Source organism: Chaetodon trifascialis, chromosome 8, assembly GCF_039877785.1.
Source record: "Chaetodon trifascialis isolate fChaTrf1 chromosome 8, fChaTrf1.hap1, whole genome shotgun sequence".
NCBI classification, from domain to species: domain Eukaryota; kingdom Metazoa; phylum Chordata; class Actinopteri; order Chaetodontiformes; family Chaetodontidae; genus Chaetodon; species Chaetodon trifascialis.
Window position 1 is genome coordinate 17,715,410 of NC_092063.1, and position 25,283 is coordinate 17,740,692.

The 25,283-nt window shown below is 41.8% G+C and overlaps 2 protein-coding genes across 20 annotated transcripts in view; both read right to left on the reverse strand.

Moving 5' to 3' along the window:
* The window catches only part of kif1b (kinesin family member 1B), a 54,817-nt gene extending 50,436 nt beyond the window's left edge, over positions 1–4,381 (reverse strand). For 9 of the 17 annotated variants that reach the window (XM_070968370.1, XM_070968369.1, XM_070968376.1 and 6 more), the window contains exons 1-2: positions 4,088–4,336; positions 2,774–2,927 (exon numbers count right to left, since the gene is read on the reverse strand). In XM_070968370.1, the coding sequence (XP_070824471.1) occupies positions 2,774–2,879 (106 nt within the window). In that variant the 5' untranslated portion in view covers positions 2,880–2,927; positions 4,088–4,336. Of the gene's footprint in view, positions 1–2,773; positions 2,928–4,087 lie in introns of all 17 variants that reach the window. The other 8 variants (XM_070968375.1, XM_070968373.1, XM_070968378.1 and 5 more) reach the window with 3 other exon arrangements.
* Positions 4,382–5,544: 1,163 nt separating this feature from the next.
* On the reverse strand, positions 5,545–24,581 carry ube4b (ubiquitination factor E4B, UFD2 homolog (S. cerevisiae)). Of its 3 annotated transcripts, none has more exons than XM_070968092.1 (29): positions 24,241–24,394; positions 22,805–23,024; positions 21,920–22,055; positions 21,256–21,343; positions 20,041–20,185; positions 19,668–19,893; positions 18,998–19,453; positions 17,355–17,459; positions 16,218–16,359; positions 15,720–15,820; positions 15,426–15,540; positions 15,028–15,111; positions 14,589–14,645; positions 13,841–13,957; positions 13,560–13,658; positions 13,363–13,476; positions 12,996–13,194; positions 12,499–12,637; positions 12,313–12,412; positions 12,022–12,149; positions 11,755–11,853; positions 11,420–11,655; positions 11,193–11,319; positions 10,924–11,068; positions 9,538–9,672; positions 9,186–9,377; positions 8,278–8,452; positions 6,933–7,079; positions 5,545–6,707 (listed from the first exon to the last, which is right to left on the reverse strand). In XM_070968092.1, exons 1-29 carry the CDS (start codon positions 24,262–24,264, stop codon positions 6,643–6,645), a joined length of 4,116 nt encoding a protein of 1,371 aa, XP_070824193.1. In that variant the 5' UTR covers positions 24,265–24,394; the 3' UTR covers positions 5,545–6,642. The 3 variants fall into 3 exon arrangements, with proteins under 3 accessions (XP_070824193.1, XP_070824192.1, XP_070824191.1); XM_070968091.1 differs by having other exon boundaries at positions 17,340–17,459; XM_070968090.1 differs by lacking the exons at positions 17,355–17,459; positions 18,998–19,453 and having other exon boundaries at positions 5,549–6,707; positions 24,241–24,581.
* Between the last annotated feature and the right edge of the window lie 702 nt (positions 24,582–25,283).

The window sequence follows — 25,283 nt, forward strand, 5'->3', positions numbered from 1 at the left end:
TAACAAACCTGAACACGGGTTTGTTCCAATAAAGTCAATGTAATGGTCCAACATAGCAATCGGTTTCTCTTTGTGGATTGCGCTAGATGTAACAACCATCTTTGGCCATACATACATGGGTGGCTGCTCACTAGCAGAGGGGGAACATAACACATGGGTTACATAACAAGACAGAACACATCAGGGCCCTAATGAAGGCAGGCTCTGGGTGTTCTGCCGTTATTCAACATTTGGAGCACCAACACTAACTAATGCAACAGCCCATCGCGTCACCCCTTTATAATTACATTAGTTCTGGTATGTTTAAGAGCTTCTACTGAAAGAGGCTTTTACTTGTTTCCAGCCTGCCTGCAGAGGCCTTGGACACATTTCCTGCACACTGGATAATCAATTTGCTGCCCCTCTGCCTGCATCCTATCCTTGACAACCCTCCATGCATGGTGAGAGAGAGAGAGAGAGAGAAAGAGAGAGAGGGGGGAGAGAGAAAGAGAGCATATCCTGTCCTTGCCCCAAAGCTCTCTCTTTATCTGTATTGTTGACACACATGCACCGACACATATGCCCTTGAGTGAGTCACAACAATAAGGGGAGTGTCATGGCCTCATCCACACATCTGCCAAACACCTACAAGCTGACCTAGCAACTCCATAAAACATTCCGTTTCTGTGAGGCAGTGCTCCGTCCCATTTAAACATAAGCGATCACCAAAGACGTCATAAAAAGAGAAATACACATATATTGCACACACTGTGTTAGGCTAGCACTAAGTCCCATTGATTCTGATTGAAGCAGAGCACTGAACCTTATTTTGGCAAAGGTATAACATACTGGACACAGAAATTTTCAAAAACTGAGAAGTGGATTATTCAGAAAGAAAATACTACCCAGTCGAAATCATACAAACATGCTTTATAGAATTACTGATAAAATCCAAATAAGAACTAATTTTACCATGACATTCTGCAATCATCAAAAACAAAGTGTGGGCATCAATTAATAAGTTGTTGAAAGCTCAAACATCTCTTAGCCTCCAGGACAAACCACTGTTAAATTGTTCAGACAAGTAATATTAGTTGACTGACTGTGTGTGAGGAAATCCAGTGAACCTCAAGAACAGAAAGGTCAGATTTTCACACTGGATGTGAAATATTCTCAACCGCACACATTAACCTGTGCACGTTTCAGCCACCAAGTACCATTAAACCTCTCTGCATCCAAATCAGACAGCATTCTCAGCATACCATCTGCAATGAAGTCCTGATGAAGGGAGAGTATGGCCGGCTGCCAGCCTCCCTTTCTGCTCTGCAATCTGCCCATGTGATAGGAGGTAGAGTAGGCAGCACTGCAGCCTCCTCCTCTCTCACTCACATACTCACTCTCTAACCCCCAAAAACACTGCATATCCCACTGCAGTTCTGCTACAAACCACGAGTCACCCTCCAGCACCTCACAGTGACATTGGCATAATGAAAACCCAAGGATATAGAGTAAAAGAACTGGGGATTTGACACAAAGCTTCTCTTTGGTAGAGTGTGAGAGATAAAGGGCAAGTGAGCCTTGACTGGTAGGGACACTTGATCTTATGGAAGATTCATAAAGAGCCCGATAAGCCTGACAGACAAAACTCCAGGCAAAAAAAAAAAAAAGAGTGCCTTCTGGAAGAACAGGTTTCTGCCATCACATGCTGTCTTGTTAGTGGGTCATTAAATGTTTCCATGCTAATGTCAGGGCGATTGTGTTCGTCTGCCAGCTGAAATGGAACATACAGCGCAGCCATGAGTAAGGAGGCAGCTAACACTTCACAGAACCTGATGACTCACAGTCACAAGTAAGCAGGTTGAATCACAAGACTACCAATCACGCTCAGGTCTTCTCCTCCTGCTCTGCTATTGTCTGTCCTTGCATTTATTCTCATTGAGTCCACAATTACAGCAGTGGAGCATGGCATCATCACAGTCTTACCTAAAGAATTTCAACTCATTCATGGAAAGCTATGCAATGATTCATTCAATGTGCATAATTATCAAAGTATTACATTTTCATTTGAGTTGAGGTTCCATATTAAACTCACAGCACGTTAAATGCATCGATTTAACATTCATCTTCATCCTTGACACAGAATATGTGGTCAAAGGTGAGAAAAATCTGCTGACACTGCAACATATGAGAAAAAAGTTCATTTTCATTCAATGTCAGTTGGCCTTCACTGTTTGAACCCTTACGTTTTAGTTTTTTGGTCAAATTTACAGCAAAATAAAGACCAGAACATCCTGTAAATGATTCCCTTCTTGCACTGACACTTTATGAAGCTCCTGAAGTTCTGTGCAAACTGTTTGTGTACATTAAGAGATAACACATACACACGATCTATAAAAGTAACACACACATCCATTCTAAAGCGCCAACTGTGTGATAAAGCTCTGATGAATTGGGGGCATTAGCAGGCCAGGCTGTGTGGCGACCCCTGGGTCTCCCAGTATGATCCACCTCAGCGTTTCTCACACAGAGACTCCTAAGGCATGCAGGCCCCTTCAGAGGAGGAGGAGGAATTTCACTCTGTAAGCCTTTTATTCTCTTTCAGGCTGCTTGTCCCCAACCGTCCACTATTCAGCATGCTCATTCTACTGTTCTCTGCTAAGACCCCTGAGGGAAAACCACGCGGGAGCATGTGTGCTATACCACAATTCCCTTAGCAGACATGCCTGTGCAAATTTAAGACATGGTGTCTGTTTTTGTGTGTGTGTCCTTGTGTGCATGCCAGTACTCTACTTACTTGTAGTGTTGCCTTGCATCTGAATGATACATTTTGAGTCCTTGCTCATTTCCCTGGAATTGAAGGGCCGAACTCGTACCGCGACTTTTACAGATGCCCCTGACATGTTTGCGGTTTAGGACAGTCTCCCAGTAAGATTCCTTGTATATCCCTCCTAAAGGAAACACAGAAAAATTAAAATAAATGAAACAAAACTATGTTTCCTTGTTTGAAAAAAAAAAGGGATAACTTGCAAAAACAACAGAATAAAATGTCAATCAAACACAATGAAAGTGCTCCCCCTCCCATTTTCAAGTCATAACAGCCTACAACAAGTATGGCCGACCAAACCCAGTGAGGCGCTTTAATATTTTGTAAACAGCAGCCACTCAGACGTTTAACAGTCAAATAAAGGATGCAAGGTAATGCATTTAATGTATAAACCCACAATACAGCTTTTGACAAACACAATATATGAACAGTGCATGTAATAGCTGGGCTGCATAAACAAATATTATATATTATTACAATTATAAACACAACTGTCCAATATGTGTGCAGTCCGTTAAAGCTATACATCCCGCGCCCGGTGACTACATATGCCAAGTATCTGATGTTTTTCCATGTCCTTGCAGTCAGCCATACTTGCTAAAGCATACGCCCATGAAATTCTATCTACCCTATTTGGTGAGGGCTACAGTGGGACGGGGAGCTGGGCCTGTCTGCTGCACCTAACAACGAGCAATCTGTGCAGACAGAAAGCTTAAAACGCCGTTTCTAAAAATTAAATTCACCGATGTTAGGAAGTAGGCTAATCCTCCGCGGCTGTATGATGTGGAGTAGTGCAGGGAGGAGTTGCATGCTTATTTTAGCAGCTCAGACTCGACGCATTGTTCTTGATGTACTCTACATGGGAAGGTTTAGGGAATTTCACATTAAATCCTGTGTGTGCTATCTGTCATATTTTCAGTGTACGGTCGCGCAAAACCATGAAACGTCAACGGCTGTGACTTCGGTCTTTGGCGAGAGACGGAACTAACTAACCTCCGCTGTCTGTCTGGCGGATACAACTATCCAACCATAGACAAATACTATGCAAATACTGCAAAAGGCGATATTATATGCTTAGCAAAATAATCAGGAATAACGCTGGAATAGTGTCAGAGCCAGCATCACTATGTGAGGTGGTCCAAAGACTGTGGACGTCTGTGACTAACGTTAGCTCAACTGTTCACTGGCCGTCAACAACTGCCTGAATTTACCGATAATATCAACCTTGTGCTCGACAAACATTAACAATATAAAGAAAGAAATTATTTGCACGTTTTTACTCACGTTTGAAGACTCTCACCAGGACAACACCATAGGACAGCGGCGAGAACTAATGTTAGCTAGCGGGCGTCAAGATGTCTTGTTTTTTATCTGAATCCGCGAGCACGAAAACTGTTCTTAAGTCCACTTTCGTGAAAAACACCCATTATAGCGGTATCTTCCGCCGGATGGACCTGTGGCTGCAACCGGTGACCCCTTCACGGGTTTATTTTCCAGTAGAGATACTAGGCGGACGTCTATCTGCACACAAGCGAAAAGAATTGATAGATTGCCTTGATTTACCGAAGAGATTACGTCAACTCCCTCTCGGCCACGCTGACTGACGTCCTGACAGGCCAATAATCGGAGAGACACCGTCGACGAATGTGTTTTAGAGCCAATGGTGATCCTCGGAGTCGGAAGTGGGTAGGGTCTCTTTTTTTTTTTCGACCGTGACGCCACACTGCAGGATTTCTACCCACCGCTCCCCGCACCGCCGTCACCGCAACACGCAGGGTCACCGCAAAGAGCGCCGTCTAGCGAGATGAGGAGCATGTCCCATCATCATGCCTCAAAACATTTGCTAAACTAACTTCACAATGTCTACAATCCCATTCTAAACTAAAAAAAAATGTACATGCCCACACAAGTACCATAAATGTAGATCTATTTTTACCTTAGATATGCAAAAAGACTTATTTTGAACAGCCTACAGCCACAGAACCACACACACACAAAGAATAAGAAATAAGCCACATCTCAAAAAAAAAAGAAAAAGAAAACCGATAAAAACCAAGCCAACGGCCACTGCCCAGTACTTTGTGTGTTGGATGCAATTCATTTTTATTTCGGTTATTAGACAATTTTTGCTGTCAGGTTTTTCATGGTGTGCAACAAATGTGAACAGCTGCAAGACTGACTGAGGGTCACTGTTGTTTTCCAGGGTAAACTGCTCCAGTTTATTCATTACACACTATGTTTAAATCTTGCCAATGAAATTTGGAAAGTTACCAAGTTTAATCCATTAGTTTCTAACAATTACTGTAGGAGAATGACTAAGCTTTACATTTGGAAAACCACAGTGCAAAAAAGTGCTTTTGTGTTGCCAGGAATTGGCATCCTTGCATATACGAAAAAAAAATCAACAAATTAAAAAATATTGTAACATCACAATTTTGAATATAAAGGTGAAATGATGGTTTATGAGAAACCTTAAAACGTAAGCTTACCTTCAACGTTAAAATGTGTCATTCCTTTGTCGGGGGTGATTTCATTGCTAACCTGGATTGCTGCGTGGCTACTCTATTTATATAAGGGACTATTTGAGAAATAGGGAAAAATATATTTTATATAAATGCTGACATTTTGTTGTGTCATCTAGCTTCCTTTTCATAAGGTCAAATAAACTAATCTTGGCTATAAAGGACCAAGCAAAACCACCACCAAGACATCAATCGGAGGAAAAAACAGTGACGAGTTGTGGAATAATGTGCATCATCATTTATTTCAGTTCAAAATCCTAGCGTCCAAACCAGGTATGTGGTTAAAGGAAATAATTTCCTGTACAGTTAAGGTCAGCAAGGTCAAGTTAGGTACAGTGCCACTTGAAAGAGACCATCTTGAGGTGAGATGTCAGTGGTTCTGACGAGTAGACTTTTAATGGTGTGCTCCGACAATGGTGTTTCTGGTGGTCATGCTACATTCTCTCATGTTCCTTCCACTTCGCCTAAAAGAGGGATATTTGTCCATGAGGCGCTTAGGAGGTTCTGGACTTGAGGCCATGCACACGCAAGAATTAAAATTCATTCTATCGAAGTCAGCAGGGAAAATATGACTAAAGAGGAACAACTGAACGTACTGTATTTTGGTTAACCACTGCTTATTCTTCCTACCATACTCAAAAGGAAGCTGACACTTAGGATTAGTTTACATTAGCTACATCCTCAAATGGATATTATCAGTTCTGAACTTTGTCTACAAGCACAAACTGTGCATCTGTTAGCTCTGGGAAACCAGCATACATTACGTGGACTCAAGTTCATCATTGTCACAGTCTCGATAATGAAAACTCAGGGCTAGTAATTTTATCAGAACCCACCCACACTCACCCAAATGTATTGCCCTTCCCTCTCCCTCAAATCATAAGTCTGTAATGAAGCCCACAGACAGAGTATTACAAAACAAAATGAGAACCATTAAGGAAAATGTTCAATGAAGTGACTGTATGCACCTCGCTGGTAAACATGTTGGTGGTGGAAACGTATTCTTGCAGCATTATAATGCATTAACTAACTCTTGTTAAATATATGTATATATTTTGATATATGTATACACAAACTCATGAGAAAAACTTAAAAGTCTTAACTTTATTATATTTCGTTTTTAGAACCATGATAATGGTTTGAGACAAAAAGGGTAAATGCGAATAAAAATCAAATCAGGTCTCCTTTTTTCACCCATTCAAAATGTTTTTTTGTTTGTTTTTTTTTTGTCATTGGTAGTAGTGACACTCAATTCAGGCATTTTGGACAGATCCCTTAATGATGGTTTGCAGGTCAGACGATGTTGACATGTGGTCCTTAGATAGGCCGCCCCCCTTGTTTCTCTCTCATCCAGGTGTGGATCCTCTCCTTCAGTTCAGGGACTGTGGAATTAACAACAGATTGTGAGGAGCAGCGATGAAACTGACATCCACAATCTAACAGGCAGTAAATTCATCTGACATCCAGCTGTCCTGAAATCACTTGTCTTGAACCTAAACCTAGATAACTGCTTTGCTTTTCCTCACAAGAAATAGACTTTTGCACTTGCTCTTTCCTACCTTAAACAAAACGGCCTCACATGTAAAAAGGCATCGTGTTGGGGTTACCTGACTCCAGCATGCTCTCTGTGAGTGGCTGTCTGTTGAACGGATCAGTGGGGGAGTTGAGCAGGTGGCGCAGGATGATGGCTCGGTCCATGATGTTCCCAGAGGGCAGCATCACGGGGTCCGTCATGAGTGTGTCCATCAGAGGGTCTGTTACGACAAAAGTATGTGTATGTTGGATTAAGACCCAAACACTCTCCAAGCTTCAACTGACAATCCTTAGAGTTACTGCATAGAAAGTGAGCTTCACCATCAGCAGCAGCACTGGTACCTGTCTTCCATCACAGTGACAGCTATTGTCTTTCACACTCGATCTAACTTTTTGTATTCATTTAAAGGCGCGGCAAAACATCATAGCCTGCAACTTGTCTTAGGAGAAGGGTTAGCTAGTTGTTCAAAACAGCAGTAAAAAAAAAATCCAATTATTACTCAAAAGCTTTGGATAAAGTGTGCCCTATATTGAAATGTCACAAGGGTGTTATAGCACAACGTGTGCGTTACAAAAATAAAACCTGGCGTGGGAGATTTTAACCACATAGAAAGCCGATACTCCAGCCTCCTGTGTGGCACACTCCCATCAACTGTGGTGGGTTGGCTGGCATAACTGGCAATCAAAGGAGGTATGTGGGCCACGTTCTCTTTCTAGATTATATTAAGTCTGTGGTTACAGGATAGCCTTGCTCTAAGCTGTCTATATGACCCCTATGAGCTGCAAACCCCCCTGCAAATGTCTGGAATTCAACAGCAACATAGGCTGCTGAAGATCCCATCTGTCTGCACTGACTGAGGTCCTGACCTGAGGTCACACCAGATTTCTAAGTGACATTTTCTGTTTGGGGCCAAAGATTCAGCAATTTACTCGATGTGGGTAAGGTCGCCACACAGAAAAAAGTTTCTAGTGTCAATTTAGACATTATAAATTTGATTTAAAACCTGTATTTAAAAGACCTTGGTTGATGCTCAGTGTACTGCTGCTAGAAGGAGGCCAATATGACACAGACCCTTTGACTTGTTTTTTTTTTTTTTTTTGTATATGGATATTCAATACAAATAATACATCATGGGAAGTGTTAGTGGATCCCAACTGGATGTTGTTAATTGGAGTCCCCAATTTTAGCATTTGGAGATTTGAACTAATTGTCTGAATAGGCTTGGGGCCTTTGTAATATTAGCAACTATACAGAAAAATGAGAAACAAAAATATGTACACTAGGCAGACTTATTGACCGTCGAACAACATGGGACTGAGTACATTGGAAAGTGGGCTGTGAGTACAGTTATCTCTACTGGATACACACATTTAAAAGTTGCAGGTATGACAAACACACACATACATACATATACACACCTTTGAACTCATCAGGTGCATCACTGTAGTCCATTTCAGACTGGGAGTTCTTGGCGACTATTTCCTCCACCTTCTCCAATAGCAGCTTGAATTTTTCAATGGCGATGGAGGACTTAATTCCAGCCTTCCTCATTTTTGAGATCACCTCCTCAAAGAGCTCGCGGCTGTACGATCGCTACACCCGGACCAAAAACAGGGAAAATGTATTACTGAGCTGCCAGAGAAGAGCGTCTGAAGTAATGTGAGTGTTCAGTACCTTAGCTGTGTGTTACTGCACATTTTTTCATAAGCTGTGATACTGTATGCAACAAGCAACAGCCTGGTTCATTGCACAACTTCTGCCCTCCCAACATTACACAGAGAACAATAATAATTGTCAAATTAGGAGATTAAGTGGTCACTGGAGTTTTATCATCCAACATGTTCTCTGTAAACAAATCACACATTCTCAACTGTCTAAAGTCAATATTTAGATGTTACTTTGCCCAAAATGTGCAATTAAGTACACGTCTGTGGCCCTTAAGACAAATAACATTGATAAGAATTTGGAAAAAAAATGGTATTTACTTGTTTTAAATGAATTAGTAGCACTGACAAGTCTTGTAAGTTTTGTTCAACAGTGTTAGAGTATCAAGCACAAGCAATACCACATGAACATGTTACAGTGAATGCTTGAAACTTGTCACTTCACACATTATTAAAATAAACTAATTACTGTGTTTGGAGCCTAAATGCTTCCTGTTTGCATCATGTGGGTATTCATGATTAGTGGGGAGACCTCGCAGTGATGGGAAGGGTGAAACTCCCACTGGTACTGTCATTCGGGTCAGAAACAATTTTTTTTTTTTTTTTAACACACAAAGTAAGCTGTGAGTGAAAGTACTGTGTTTGTGATCAGCTGTGCCAACCTGGTCATCTGCAATTGCTTTAGCAAAGCGGGCACAGTCTAGCTGCAGGTAGATGTCAGTCAGCTGGTCTAAGAGCTTCTTTGGCTCAAAACCATATTTCTCGGGGTTCTCCACCTTCAGGTCCCGACACTTGGGCCCACAGAGCTGCTGGAGGTTAAAGTTCAGCATGGCAGCTAAACGAGGCCCCAGCTCCTGTATGAAAAAGAAGGCACCGTTTAGACTAGCTCGATGGGTTCATAATGTCTAGGCAGATAATGTTGCCTTAATTGAGAATACATTTCCACTCATAGAGCCTAGAAAATATCAAGTTCAAGTGTGACCACTTTTCAGAGGTGGGAGCAGCAGCACTCACGGGTCTGAGGAAAGGCTTCTGGACCTGCTTGGTGAGGATGTGGAACATTTCAACCGTCTCTGTGGCCAGAGCCAGATAGGAGCGAGACACCCGCTCATCCTGAGTCAGCTGGGACTGGCGACTCTGCTGCTGCTCCTGAGAGGTTTCAGGGAAACACAAACAACACTGCTCTGAAACAGATAGTCCTGGTCCGTGACAATGACTGGCTGAGCTGCTGTTCAAGCCATTTTAAAATATACTATAAAAACAGACCTGTGACTGCATTACATCACTATTAACAAGGTAAACATTTTTTTTTAAATGCCAGATTTTGTTGTGAATTTTGATTTACTGGGTGAGCTAAGCATGGATGACTGGTGGAAAGAGGTGGACAGGATAGAGGTAGAAGACAAAAAAGAAAGGACACATGCTGAAATTAAGGGAGAAACTGAAGAGCTGGAAAAGTCAAGAAACTAAGCCGGGACCCGCTGAACAAATTATGGGGTCCTGGCCTGGTTTTCAGACCTGGTCTGCCAAGAAGGATCATTCTACTGTTTTTAAAACAATCACCAACATGGAGCTGAATCAGGCTCTTTGTCAAATTTCTGCTATTGCGAAAAAGGTCAAAGTCGAACCCTGTGGTTTACTTGCTGCCGCCAAAACTTCAACCTGAGAGGATGCTGAAGCAATATTCTTGCTTCTGGCACCAAACAATTAAAACCCGCCTGTCCACAGTCAAACAACCCTGTACCAGCAACGAGTAGTGCTAGCATAATTACACACTACTTCGACAATTACATAATTAACGCCAATATCCATATAAATGTTAATAATCCCTCTAATCTTTAAGCATGCTTTCCACTGTGTGTCTGCGTGCGTTTCTTGGCAACCATTCTAAATGTCACTGAAGAATTACATTGCTTGGTGGAAGAAGACTGATTATTTGCCATCACTAAATGATTGTATTTTTTTCAGCTGTGTGTTTATTTCATGAAACCTTGCCAGGTGTATGAAGCAACTGTTGTATTAAAGCAATCAGCCCCATGAGGCCGTGGCCTAACAATGCTGCTTAGCTCTTCTAAAATCACTGTAAACGGCGGCCTCTTGGGGCTGATTGCTTTGTTCTAATCTATTCTGCAACAGTCACCTTCTGCCAAGTTTCACAGTTTAGCACAAATACGACTGAGATGATAATACGTCCCAAGTCACACAGAAACCACTTTGTTACCATTTAGTCTTTGCTGCTTCAATTTTTGTCACTTCCTTTTGGAGATTTAGCACTGTGAAGCCAAACAGCATTTTATTATTTAGATTCTATTTGATTGCTGAAAGAAATGAATCATTACTGTCCAAACGCACATCATACCTGAGAGATAAATATAAGAGCCTATGTGTGTGAGCACTGACCCTCGGCAGCTGCTCCCACTGCTCCTTATTCTTCATCTCCTCTTGAACCTCGTGGATACGCTTCAGGGACTCGAGGCTCTCGTCTAACAAGAAGGTGGTGTCATTAATCAGCATGTTGATGTAGCGCACAAACTGCTTGCCAGAGCTAGAAGGGAGGAAGCATGAAAGAAGATGGAAGAGTCGGTCAGGTTGGAACTGACTGAAACCAGACAGCCACTGCCTCAAACCAAACTTGTGTCATTTTCTTGCATTACCAAAAGCAAACTCACTTGAACTCCTCCATGAAGGTGCCATGGTGGGCAAGGTTCTGCCAGAGACTCTTAAAGATAGTGCTGATATGGTACCGTATAGTGAACTTATCGTAGAACTCGCTGGTGGCACCGGTATGCTCAACGTCTGAGCAGAGGAAACAGTTTTTGAGTTAAAAATAAAAACATCAAAAGCTTATAGTCAAGAAAGAAGAGGGTCAGCGAATCACAGTGTGCACAGAACTCACCAGTGTAGAACTTCATGAGGGCAGGGACCAGCTGTTTGACAGACAACGGGTGGTTCTCCATCATTTCAGAGAATCGCTGAGTACGAGGCTGTACAGCAGGGTTGGTGACAAACAGCACCTCCACCAACTTGGCAATAAGGTAGGGGTTCCTGATGTAATTCTGGCTGCAGATGAACACCACCAAGAAGGTGACAATGTCCTGGACACACGGCTCATATAAAACCTGCGGAGAATACCTGGAAGAGGGGAGGAAGGCGTGGAACAAGCAGGATTGAAAACAGCTCAGTCTTCGCTTTCATATGGAAAGTGAAAAGTGTGCAAGACTATAAACTTACTGCACAACAAAAAGCAGAAACTCTGCCACATCTTCAATGTAGAACTCGGGCAGAGCAGCAAAGCTTTTGGGAATCTCGGGGTTCAGTGGCAGCATAATACTGTGAAAGGAACGAACAAGCAAATGTGGTGCTTACATCTTGATTTACAATACAATCTGAAATACATCTTGACAGATGGACTTAAAAAATGCTTTGTGTGACACCACATCTGTGCCTTTTACATCAATATCACAACAATAAGTAACATGCTCAGTCAGGACGACTCACTTGGGGTAGGCAGGGTCCACCATGCGAAGAATGAGCTGAATTACTGTGCTGTAGAACTGCAGACATCTGCGGAGCAGGTTCTCATCCAGAAGGCCCACGTCAGCACAAGCTTTGGCTCGCACCAATTTCTGCCAGAACCAAGTCACAATACGGATCACATGTCTGTAAATATGCTCTGTCAAAGAATCCTGCATGTTTCAGCATTTAAGCAGAGTCCAGTAAACTGAGAGATGACTATTTGCAGTTTGTACCTTTAGACAGCAGCTGCATCTACAAGGATGTTAAACTGACCTTGAGCTGGGTTTTGCACCGTTTCAGCATCTCTCTGTGTCGACTAGCCAGGGGAGAATCTTTCCATTGGCTTTCACTGTTCTTCAGCTCCTCTACAGTCCTAACATGGAAAAAAAAAAACACCATTAAAACACAAAGACTGAGCATGTTATGAACACCCGTGTGTGCATGTGAGTGCGTGTGTACCTGTTCAGCTCGCGGATTGCTCGCAACCTGCGAATGTAGCGCCTGCAGCTCGGCAGGATGGACAAATGATGAGTGTGCAGCGTCAAGAAGAAACACTCTGTGGGGAACTTGGGTTCTGAGAACTTTGTGGGGTCTTCATCTGTCCACGTGAACAAATAAAATCCATTATTTCTGATACTGAAACACATACTGTCAAGTTAAATATCATTGTTTCTGCCTAAAGACTTTGGTCGTGTCACATATGTCGTATGTGGAAGCCTTTCCAGTGTTTCAAATCAGAACCGTAGGACATGAATTGTTGGCAGTTCAGCGTGTGTAGCTGCTATTATTTTGTGGATGAGTCCAAATAAAGCAGAGGAAATAAAAATAACAGATGTTTATCAACGATGTAGTTGACTTGAACAAAAAAAAAAAAAGCCAAGCACAAAACATTTCTGCAAGAGCAAAACCGCCCTCACAATCATTTTATCTGTGTACTCTGATTTATGTCAACTTACGCAGTTCAGTGAGCCAGCTCTTGAGCTCCTCCATGGTGGCTTTAAGACGCGTCTCCTCTGAGCTGACAGCAAGCCGACACCGTGGATGGAAAATGTAGTAGGGGTCCACCGTCTCTAGCTTGATCTTCATGCTCAGCTGTTGCAGCACCCATAAGAAGTTGAGCATGAAGCCGTCTGCAGACACCAGCTTATCATCCGTCTGGGAGAAAAGAGAGCAAATTCAGAACAACTGCAAATTAATGGTCAAGGGTTGTGTCTACAACAGAATATTTTTTTGTTTTAAAAATGTCTGTATGGATTGTGGCAGTGTGGTAACGCAAAATGACTTTTAATTCAGTTGGATGTCGGATGAGAACTGAGTACTTACCTGCATCTGGGCTTTCTTCACATTGTAGTTGACTAGAGCTGCCATGTAATTCAAAGCTGATTCACGAGTTTCTCCATTTAGTAGGATGTTATGGAGAATTTTGAACAGGTCACCCTAAAAAAAGACGACAACTCATTTTAACACATTATTCTACATGCAAAGCTATTGAATACATGCATTATGAAGCGGACACTCACCCTCGCTGACTCCAGGTAGTGCTGCAATGACTGGCTGACGACTCGTGTGTTCTCCATGGTGATGGCCGGGCCAGAGAAATACTTGTCTCCCACTTTGGTCTAAAGAAAAAGAAAAGTGTTGAGTTTAAGATCCATGAAAGATTGCAGCATTACTGCATTCTGTCTGCTCTCCATTGTCACTTTTCCCAGTTTTTGGCAGGATGTTAAAAGTATGAGAATAGATTGGCTTCAATTTGGTGCTACCGAGTTATTTTAATAATTCAACTGATTTGACAACTCACATCATCCTCAGCAAACACAGAGAGGCTGAAGAAGGCTCCCAGGTAGGACAGTCTCTGAATCTCTCTGCCACAACCAGGGCTCAGAGGTTTAGGACACCATAGAGGCAGTGACGTTGCCTGCACAGAAGAGCCATGACAAACACATATTAAATAGGGGTACATAGGTTTTTTTGTTGTCAATCCACAAACATGTATCACATTTTAGTGGTACTGGTAACCATCCCATCACCCAAGGCTTAAATTCCAGACAAAGGCAGCATGTGTCCGTCAACAGCAGTGGAAGACAATGAAATGACAATGTGTTCTTCCTCAATCTAAGTCACTGAGAAAAGCTCAATGCCTAAATGTGACTTAAAATGGACCTGCTGTTATTATATCAATAAAATAATTAATTACTACACAATTAAAAAGCAACTCAGTAATATAAACTCAGATCGTAGAAGTCATAACATCACTAAATATAGACCCAGTCCTTTTCCATATCCAGGGGAATCTTGTCCTGTTCTTCTGTGAAGCAGAAGGAAGACTTGGTGTCATGAATAAAATAAGCAGAACACATTTTTGTGTGCTGATGTCTACTGGCCATGCTGCTATGATGGAGGTATAAACAACAAAGGTCATAACCAGCCCTGCAAATACAATCACACATCTCAGGGAAACACTTGAACTAAATCTGAGCCTTGAGGACATTAGGATGAACACATAAGTAACATAAACAGTAACTCTGGCCACACAACTGTGTACTCACCAAATTGCACACTGGGTGAGTCTTTCCAAACTTGATTTCACAAAGCTCAGCTAATGCCTGTAAAAACAGAAGAAAATCACAACTGAAATAATGCTTCAGTTGACACTTCGCTACAGGTGAACTGGGTCACATGGTACGACCACCGATAAAACCAGAAAGGGCCGCAACACGATGCAACACACTCCTATGACAAAGTTCTTCAAAATGTACTTCAATACACCAAATTCAGAGGTCCCAAATCAGATTATAGAGGAGAAGCAGAACCATGGGAACACCATTACACTGCATAATTTAGCACATCTACACACATATGGTACACACACTGTACATCTCTCTACTGAGTCGACAGGTGATGTGATTTTAAACCCTGATACACTGCTTCATTAAGCCTCACTTCCTGTCTGGTAATGCAGTATAGATCAGGCCAGGACCTTCTTACCATGAGGGGGAATTTAAAGTTGTCACTGTCAAAGGAACATTCTTTCACTGCAAGAGCCAGTCCATGGAGGATGGGAATAAAGATCTGAAAAGTAACACAGTGAAAATATTGTGCATCATAGCCATGTCAGCTTTTAGAAGTTGTGGATGTTTTGCCTGAATTATTGCAATTTCTTCACAACTGTGAAGGTACGAATGAGTATCAATCATGTACAGTGACATGTGAACTGCAGCTTCATAGGTCCTATAGAGTTAGTTTTTTAATCAAACTAAACATTCAGTGCAGCTGCAATAGGAGTGAAAATGAGATTGTGTGGGATGTCTTCTTGCCACACTGTGTGCTCAGATAGGTTTCAGCTTAAGTCTAAATGTGTGTCAAAAATGAGACGTGCTTCCCACCTGTCTGAACACCTCGTCCTCCTGGTGGGTGATGCGTACCAGCTCCTGAATAAAGCCATATGGAAGGTTCCGACACAGCATATAAGGTACCAGCAAAGACTGCTGGAGAGGGCTCCTACATGTGGAAAACAGACAAGCATTGTGCTGAAATTTAATAAGTAATGTGTTTGGAGTACAGATGAAAGAGTAGTTGCCATGGAGACTTAACAAGAAGGGAACAAAATGTAACACAAATATAATGACAGAAAAGAAAAAAGCCCAAAGACCGTCACAGTGTGCGGCTGGCTTTCTCACCGAGGCTGGGTCAGGGTGCCTTGCAAGACCAGGGCAACATTGGAAATACACTGAGAGCGAATGTTGCTGAGAAGCTGGCTGACGTTTGGTTGGCTACACATCTGAGAGAGGAATGGACAAGATAGGAGGTGTGATACAACTGTATGCTGTCAGATTCACAGAAACTCTTGTGTCTCTAGACTCTGTTGAATCACGGTGTTCTTTAACGAGCTGAACCTTGGCTCATTTGCAGACCATCTGGCCTACAGCTAGTCTCTGAAACAGCTAATCTGTTCTTCTGTCCTCAGGACATTTTGTGAACCGTCTAGACATGGTCAGTAAGCACAAAGGAAATTTTAAGGTGTTACAACACAAAGGATCATTACAATCTCAAAGGTCTGCTTTAATCTTGAAATAAGGTTTGTTTCTTTCTTTGTGAAAGGAAAAGAACACAAATACTTTTAACATAAATCATTTGAATAGTTGAAACAATTCGTCGTCTCACAGATAGCCAGTTACCTTAGGAGCTTTCCTCTCCTCCATGCCAACACTGTCAAAACGCTCAATGAGGTAGTTCAGCATCTCTGTCTCTTTGCATGCTTCAATGGTGAAGCGGTCGCTGGCTGAATCGCAGGACATCCCCCCTCCACATGCACCAAGACTACAAACAAAAAGGTAAAAACAAAAACAGGAGCAGAGAGGGGCTCATTATGTGACAGAAAAGCTCACAGCACAGAGAGATATAGCGTCATGTATGTATGGTTATCAAACTCAAAGCCACTCTCAAGGGTCCTGAAAGAAACAAACTTTAGGGCATTAGTGATGGTATTGCAGCATCTCAGTAGTGGGCTCTTGAAAAGGGGAGGGGAAGAGGGGGGGAAAAAAGATTAAATATTCAAGAGCTTTGCAGAAAGTCTCTGAAGCTGATATTAGGATTCAGCTCGCCACATGAAACTGACAAATACGGTGTTTAGATCGCTGTTAGTGGTCAGCTGTAACCACAAAACCTGTGTATGAGCTGCTTCAAAGCATGACAAACCTTAAGAAGTAATAAACTCTGTTATTTGTCCATTGGACACAGGCAATGCAGGAACATCACCTCTGCCCTGGGTTATAACTGTTCTCGAAGCTAAAAATGAAATCAACACAACAGGTTACAATGTTAAGTAACAATGCAACTCCATCCATGCCTGATTCTCCTGAATAAAGACGAGATGCAAGTTGAACTAAACTCTGAATTAGAGCATGTTAGCGCAGTCCATCATGACGGACTCATGCTGAACTAAATGGGTTCAATGCTCTCTCATTGTTGAAGATCATTCCTGTAGACCAGGAAATGTCTGGAGTGGTACAGGATGTTAAAGGTCGAGGGTTACAAAGTGGATGTATTCTATGGAGTTCCTGCAGCTTTGCAGAAGCCATGTTGAATACTTACCACCACATTATACACTAAATGTTATAGTTATAGGACCTTATGTCTGAATGTCGAGAGTTACAGCACTCCTACAGCTAAGCCTGCGTCAGTGTATTTTCACCACTCTACCCTGGTGTGTTTGTGTGCAGTTAGTGTTAAGCCTCTTGGGCCCACTGGAACATGCAGTGGACACATAACTGAGCAAGCACACACAAACAAACACACACCGTGCAGCGGTGTACCTGGACCCAAACTGAACCCGTGCAAAATCCTCCTCCTCCTCAGAATCTTCATCACTGCTGTCCTGAGACATGTCAGAGAGGGCATAGAACAGGAACGACAAGGGGCTAACATGACGAGGAAGAGAGGGAGAAGTGAGGGGAGGATTACAAGAGAAGAGGATGTTGTGCAAGCAAGAGGAGACAGAAGGGAAGTGAAACAACATGAAGACAATGTGGAATGGTAACAAGTCAGAAGAAAGGAGGACAAGGAAGAGGAGAGCACTGAGGAAAGGATGCTGGAGGGCTGCATGCTGGCTTGAAGACAACTTATTGTGCTTTTTTTTAAATATTCATTAATGCCATTTTGTCTGCAGCTTTTACACACTGTCAGAACATTTTTCCGACCGATAACTGAACTGAGTGTCACAATTGCTCATACAGCTTCTCTTGAGCAAAGAGACGTAAGCCACAACCTCCGTGCTCCAGAATTTCACAGCAACGTTGGACCTATAAAACATGTTTGTGAAACTACACCTAATATTAGTTATTTGCCAAGGAGTTACATCTTTTAAAATGGTAGATGTTAGCAAAAAGAAGCCTTAATGCTGCAAATAGACGAGTATTTCTGTTAACTGTCTGAACTCACCATGCGTTAGTAGGGCTGCACTGAATAATGCAAAGCTTCATTCATTACGTTCACAATATAAATCATCACTCAAATGCTGCACACCTTTTTTTGGCATGTCTATTTATTCTGTTTAAACCTGGTATTTCTGCACAGTTGCAGATTTAAAAATGAGCACTAACATTATTAGTATTATTAGTATTCATAACACCACACTATTTGTAGAATGAGATTCCAGTGGTGGCTGGATCGGACGGTTTCCCACTCGTGTGAACCCATTTTCTATAATTCCAGTGTTGTTGTTTTTAATCTAACAAAATATTCTGCTTCAATCCATATTTGCTGCTGTTTAGCCTTTCAAAAACAACATTTTCACCACGATCAAAAAATTGTTTGCTCTCCAGCTTGCCATACCCAAAGGGACGCAGGCACCTCAATTATGGGTATAGCAGCAATCTAACAGCACCACGAATTACATTTATCTAACCACAATAACAAAAACCTATTTTCAGCTCTTACTCATTTAATCCGATCAATCACTTAATTCAAACTGAGGATTTTGTGGGAGGATTTGACAGACAGTCAATGCCACTGAAACCTTAACACAATTCAAAATCCACTGAAAATAGTTTGACATGTTTGACTCTATCTACATTTTTCATTTCCTTAATCTTCCATTTAATTTTTTAATCACCATTTGGGCATTTGTAACAGACAACATACAGCACATTTTTTACAATCACTTCTGGAACTCTCGATTCCCCTTAACTTGAGAACCTGCTAAAATATCAGGTTGTTCATTAACTTTTTACACCAGCAGTGTAAATCTTACCCAGTTGAGATCATTCTAGGCTTCTGTAAATGAGAACTGACTGCATGAATCTTACTATATGAAGCAAGGTATACGAGAAAAGGGATCCAACTAAAGATTTAGTTCAGACTTTTAGTTCACACCCACCCTAAAATCTGGCTGTTAAGGTTTTAGTATGTTTGCTTGCGTGTGCACCACAAACTGACATGCAAATGGCAGATGAGATACCTAGATGGTGGGATCCGGGCAGCAAAGGCAGCTTGTCGGGTATTCGATCTGGGAGAAGGGGGGACCACCATAGTTGGTGTGGAGGAGGGTAGGTTGTGAGCCCTCGGTGAGCTCAAGGAGAAGGACTGAGGGCTGGGTGGTGGCACGGGAACTGGGGTATTGGGAGGAACAGAGGGCCCTGCAGGGCTAGCAGAGAGTCCAAAGGAACTAAATCCTCTGTTACCCAGGCTAGATGGGGAAGGAGCCCCCCAGGGAGAGGTGACTGAGTAAGGCCGATAGCGCTGGGAGATGGGCATGGGGGCAGAAGGGGGGTTGAGGGTGTGTCTTGGAGTAGCAGTAGCAGGGGAGCTAGAGGGTGTAGAAGGTACAGAGGGTGTTGTAGGGGTGGGGAGAGATGGGGAGATCCTCTTGGCTGCGTCCAAAGTCATCGAGTGAGGACTACCACACCCATACAGACTGTGGACAACATTGATGAGATGATGATTGGCAAAACTCATCTAAGAACAATGTCTTTTAAGAAAAAGATCAAATCAAAATTGGAAAAGCTAGAAAAATGTAATTAAATATCAATACATCACACCTTTGAGGAGGAGAGTAGCAGGTCTATTCAGGGCTTTGATACATCTCTGGGAGTAACAGTCAGCGCATAATACTGAGTGAAGGTACTTGCCTGGACAGAGAGCTGGCTCCAAAGGACCCTGCACTGGGGCCCATGGGGCTGCCACCTTGGCTGGAGGGCTGCACCAGCGTCAGACGATGGTCAGGGGATTTGGCTGCTGCAATTGGCTGAGAGGTGGCAGTTAAGCTGGCGAAGGGGTTGTTGACACGTGACTGGGTGGACATCATTAAGACTTCCATCAGGATCTGACCAATCAGGTCTTTGAAGTCAGAGTATACTACACAAGGGAGAAAAAATGATAACAGTCAACTTATCGAATGCAGGAATCTGTCAGTTGGGACCAAACAAAACTTTGCTTTCTCATAGAGCAAGGTCATTCAGCTATTTATGGTGACAGAGATTAAGACGATATGCGGTGACATACCATCTTTAGGGTTCTGGTGGAACTCTGCAGCCAGTGAAGGGAGAAAGATGACATCTCGATCTTGCTCCTTCCATGATACGCGGAGGATCTTACAGATGAGCTGCAGAGCCTGTTCTTCTGAGACATCTGAGTTTGTAGAGGTTTCCTGGTGCAGAAAGAGAGAGAGGACAGTGAGGGTTTGATCACAATCTGGAGCCATTCACGAAGTAAATGCCAAATGGACCAGCAATACTCTGTTTCTCAAGATACTCATTGTCCTTTGATCGCTCTGGCTTATCAAGAGTCAAGTATGCATCAATAAACTGAAATAAATGAAAATGAAACTATAAATAGCATCTATGGAAAGTCCCCAACTGCCTTCCTGTAAATACCAAAAGACTTAATAACACCAATGTTCATTTTGACGAGAATTTTAAATTTAAACTTAATCTTAGTTGCTTTACTGATAATTTTGTACTTTTATTCAAGTAAGATTTGAATGCAGGACTTTTACTTGTAACAGTATTTTTAGACTGGTTTTGCTACTTCTACTGAGGTAAGAGATCAGAGTAGTTCTTCCACCACTTAAGGACATTTCACCAGACTGTAAATGTTTATATCTACAAAACAAACAAACAATATTTGATGGTCTCTGCATGTTTGGTTGCACAAAGCAATCTCATTCAACATTATTGATGTTATGGACATCACAGCAATCAAATTATCAGCCTGTGAAGGGCTCCTCTGTCACTGCACCCAGTGATGAATTGTAAGAAAAGGTCACAGTCTGCTGGTGCTTCACCTCCCAAAACAGAGTTTTTATATATTAGTGAGGTCTTCTTCTGAGTTTGGCATCATGTTTCATTCAATAGAACTCTGACGTAATCAATCAGCATTTAGAAAAATGTGTCAAGAACAATCTGGAAAACATCATGTTCATTCACTTTAAATGGAGCTAAAATTCATACAGAGTTATGTTAAATGTTCGCCAAATAAGTTAATGTCTGTTTATGAGTCGTAAGAAATCATAAATTATCTTTTATTGACAAGTCAAGCTTGTCACCAAAGTGCCCTAAATCCACATGGAACCACAATGTTAATCAACATTAAATACACTCCTGAAAGGGAATTAACATACTGTACATGTTATGGCATCGATCAAAATACATAATTGATATTCACCTTGGAAGACACCCCCCCCTTCTTGTTTGAGTAATATTCACTGCTGCTGTTTACCTTTTCAGTCAAGTTCCTCTTCTCCCTGCGATCGCTATCCTCCACCTCCATGTTCTCTATCCCTGAGTCCACATCCACCTGGGACATGCTGGAAAAAGACAAAGGTGCAGTTAGTAAGTCTCTTCATCCTCAAGCAGACCACGCCGACACTCGACCCTTGACGGTCCACATGAAATGCCATATTTGTCTCATTTCATAACCTGATTTCCAAACAGTAAAACATATGGCCATGCTACAAAACACAAACATTTTTACTAATGTCTGCTACAAACAATGCAAAGACAAGCGTACCTTTCTGAATTAATTTCAAACAGGGTGAACTTGCTTTTGAATACTGTTACACCTTTACATGGAAATAACCTGTGATATTCACTGCATTACTGTGTAACACATTCATATGTATTTTTTTGGTGTGAAACATGGAAATCTGTCACCACTGGATATCTATTGTAAATTGAATATCATTCAAGCTGCCCACAGTCTCTGTTCTCTGAGACAGAGAAAACTACATATTTTTCAACAGCCACCTTTCAAGCCCATAAAAGAAGAGTATCTGAGAGTGAAAACACAGATTTTACATTGAGTACAGTTTTAATATGTATTTTTAAATGAATTTTAAGCCTTTGCACTGGGTGGTACAATATGCCACTGGAAAAACTCTTACCTCTTTTCACAGGAGGCAGTGTCAATGTCCATGCTCTGCGATCGGGACAAGCTCTGGGACTGAGTCTCGAGGCTGTTGGAGGGTGAGCTTGAGAGGGAGCTCACACCCTCGCTGCTCTGACTTCCATATGCCACCCCTGCAAAGGAGAAAGCTGATTAAAAGCCATGATCTTACTGTGACAAGGGCTGGACAAAACAACCTTTTTATAGTTGCACAAAAAAATCATATCATTACCAACAGTTAAGTGAAATAAACACTGTATACACTGGTCATGTCTGAGATAATATTCAGATAACACATGAACATGTAATAAAGGCTTGCATTACTGCCACCACGATAATCACATTTTCACCAATTCTGGAAAGTACCACAGTCCCTAGAAGCCCTAAAACGGTGTAACGCTGTATAGCAATTGCACCAAACCCAACATAAAATTGTCACTGTATCTGTATTTGGATCACTAATGTATTTTCTAGAGCAGCAGCAAAAGACAGCAAAAACTCGCACTCAGTGCATCAGGCCGACAACAGCTTCCCTTAAACAACAAGCTGCTGCTTTTTGATGTCACTCAGGGTGCATGACTGGTTCCTGCTGCTCAAATATCAAGGTCACAACCATAAAGGTCTGTTTCAGTATGGCGCTCAACGTCAAATAACCAAGGTTGTTTATCATCACGCCTCAGAGATGTGTCTAAACTAGAGATCACAACTGAGGTTGACAACAGTAACAGTGACAACCAGAAAAAACTGACTGGAGCTTGATGTGTTGTTAAAATCAAACCTCAACCACAACATTAAACCTAAAATCTATGTTGCAATGATAATAATAATCATTACAAACAGGCTCAATACATCCCAAAACCTGTAGATCTTATTTGGTTCTTACCAGAGGTGCCCATAGGGGATGTGGCTGGAGTACCACTGTGGACATTGAGCCCCAATGATTGAGAGGCAGCTGGTGGCAGGGGCTGGGGTGCGGCACCTGAGGGTCCAGGGAGGGGTCCAGGGGGTGTCTCCCTCTGTGGGGATGTCAGGGGTGTGCTGAGAGGGGTGCTGGGCTGTGACGTCTGTCCACCTGCCAGTCGCGCCAGTCGCCTTCTGCGAATCTTGAATGAATACACCAGCAGATTTATTTATTCAGTCAAGGTACTATGGAAGCTCACTGTTCAGCCCTGCATAATATGGTCTTGTATTATAGTAAAGGCTGTCGAAATGTATATAGACCAAAAAATAATTTGCCATATTTTTTCTGGATAAGTGACTGGTTCAATTAGCCTGAACAAGATAAGGAATGTAAGGGGATAAGTTCATTTACATTATCCACTTTTGTTAGTGAGCACCAGACAGAATGCACTCATCAGTTTTATAGAGACGTGGCCTTAATCTTAAAAAGACAGGCTTTGTCGAATCGATACAACGTAACCTACATTACGAACTAAGTCAGATGTGAACACAAATCGTCCTAAATCGTGCAACTCAGCTGAAGAAATTAACTGTGGATAATCAACACACTCAGTTGCGAGTTGATCGAGTAGCTAAATACTAGTACAAGGTGACAAAGAGAAAATACTTTATAAAATATTGTGTCTCTGTGTGTGAAAGGTTCAAGGGGAACGGCTCAGTGGCCAAACACTCGGCCCACAGATTGCACAATGGTGGCCCGGTGTGTTTTTTATGCTGAGTCGTCTCGCAGGCTAATTTTTGTCTGTTAGCAAAACAACGTTAGAAGCTATTAGCTAGCTTAGCGCAAGAAGATATGTCATATCATCTCGGCAAACGAAATGTAATATGATCTGTCAGAATATAACGCGTAGAATACATCTGTCACATGAAAACAACCCAATGTATTTATATGAATTAAGTTGTTCTAAATTAAAACAATGTTATCCATGGGCCAGCTTGTGCAGAGCCTCTAGCATTAGCTACCTTAGCTAGGTAGCACTGTGCCCATTATATTAACGTACTGGCAAAGGTGACAGAAACATACGTCCCACATCTAAATTCTAGTTTGTTTACCCGGCTGTATTAACTGACTGGCTATTTTAACACATCATGAGTCGCGTTGGACTACACGTACTTAAGTATGTTGGTGATGAGCTAAATGTGGGATTTTATCGCGGATGCATTTCTTCAATTTAGACTATGCTAGCCTCTGAGCTAGGTTAGCTTTAGTAGCAAATCGGCTAGTGGCAAGAGCATTTGAAATGAAGTCCGAAGGAAAGGACGATATTAGAAAACGTAAGTCTAAATTGTAACGTCAGCAAAATAGAGCTATGTTAATTATCGGCACTCATTTTGAGCGTTTTTCCATTGTCACCTTACCTCGTCTGCGCTCAACTCCTCCATCGCATCTAAGTTAGCTAGCTATTTCACTTTCAACTGCTTTAATGTGTGCCAGCCAGAGCCAGCTAGCTAGCCTGTATTAGAACTAAATATGCATAGTCTAACTCGTTCAACGAATATGTGTCAGTCTTGATTGTCTTCAAGATAAAAACTAGGACACCAGTTTACGGAGGGTGGCAAGATACAGTTCCACCAAAAAGTCTCTCGTTTGCTAATTTTCTACCAAGAATGAAACAAAAAGAAAAGTAGCTGGCTATTATACGTCAAAATACAACAGCGGCCATTTTGGTTCTACACTGTGTCACGTGACTTAAAGGACTAACGTTACTGGAGGAAGTGTGAAGCTTCAGTGGATCACACAGATAAATGTATTTTATGTAAATGTAAATATATTTAAATGTAATTAGCGTAGTGTGCAGTTATTATTGTGTTTATCTCGGTGCACGAGCCGTCTGTGTAAGCCCCGTTATATTATAACTAAGATTTATTATATCACGGTTCCAGCCTCATTATCACATGTGGGATGAATGATGACACAGGCCACATCTATGAGTAAGCATGGCATCAGAAAAATGAGTCTGTTTATTTTACTAAAGGTAGAGTGACAAAAGAAATGCTTGAATAACAAAACATACCACTTGTGATTTCTTTCAAAACCCATTTTATTATACAAAATTCACATAAAACTGAATTCCAAACATCCTACACCACATTTCCTGTTGGACATCAGGCATAAACGTATCTACATGAATGAGGTCATTTCTTTTTCACAAATAGCTCTGCCAAATGTCAAATGGACAGCACAGGCCAATGCAAAGAAAATGCATGTCTCAAATCTCTCATGTCAGACAATCAACATTTGTAGAAAACACATTATTTGCGCTAAACAGAGAGTGCACAGACAAGATTTGTTTTTCAGCCGGCTGAAAAGGCTCAAAATGATGATGATCAGTTTTTTTTGTTTTGTTTTGTCTGAGGCCAAACACGAAGATACACGCAAGTATAACCAAGTGTCTGACAAA

Coding starts and splice junctions, on each gene's coding strand:
- ube4b (XM_070968091.1), bottom strand. CDS start 24,264: ATGGAGGAGTTGAGCGCAGACGAG. Junction 23,025..24,240: donor AGGAGTTGAGCGCAGACGAG/GTAAGGTGACAA, acceptor TATTCATTCAAG/ATTCGCAGAAGGCGACTGGC. Junction 13,195..13,362: donor TGAAGAAAGCCCAGATGCAG/GTAAGTACTCAG, acceptor CTTTTCTCCCAG/ACGGATGATAAGCTGGTGTC.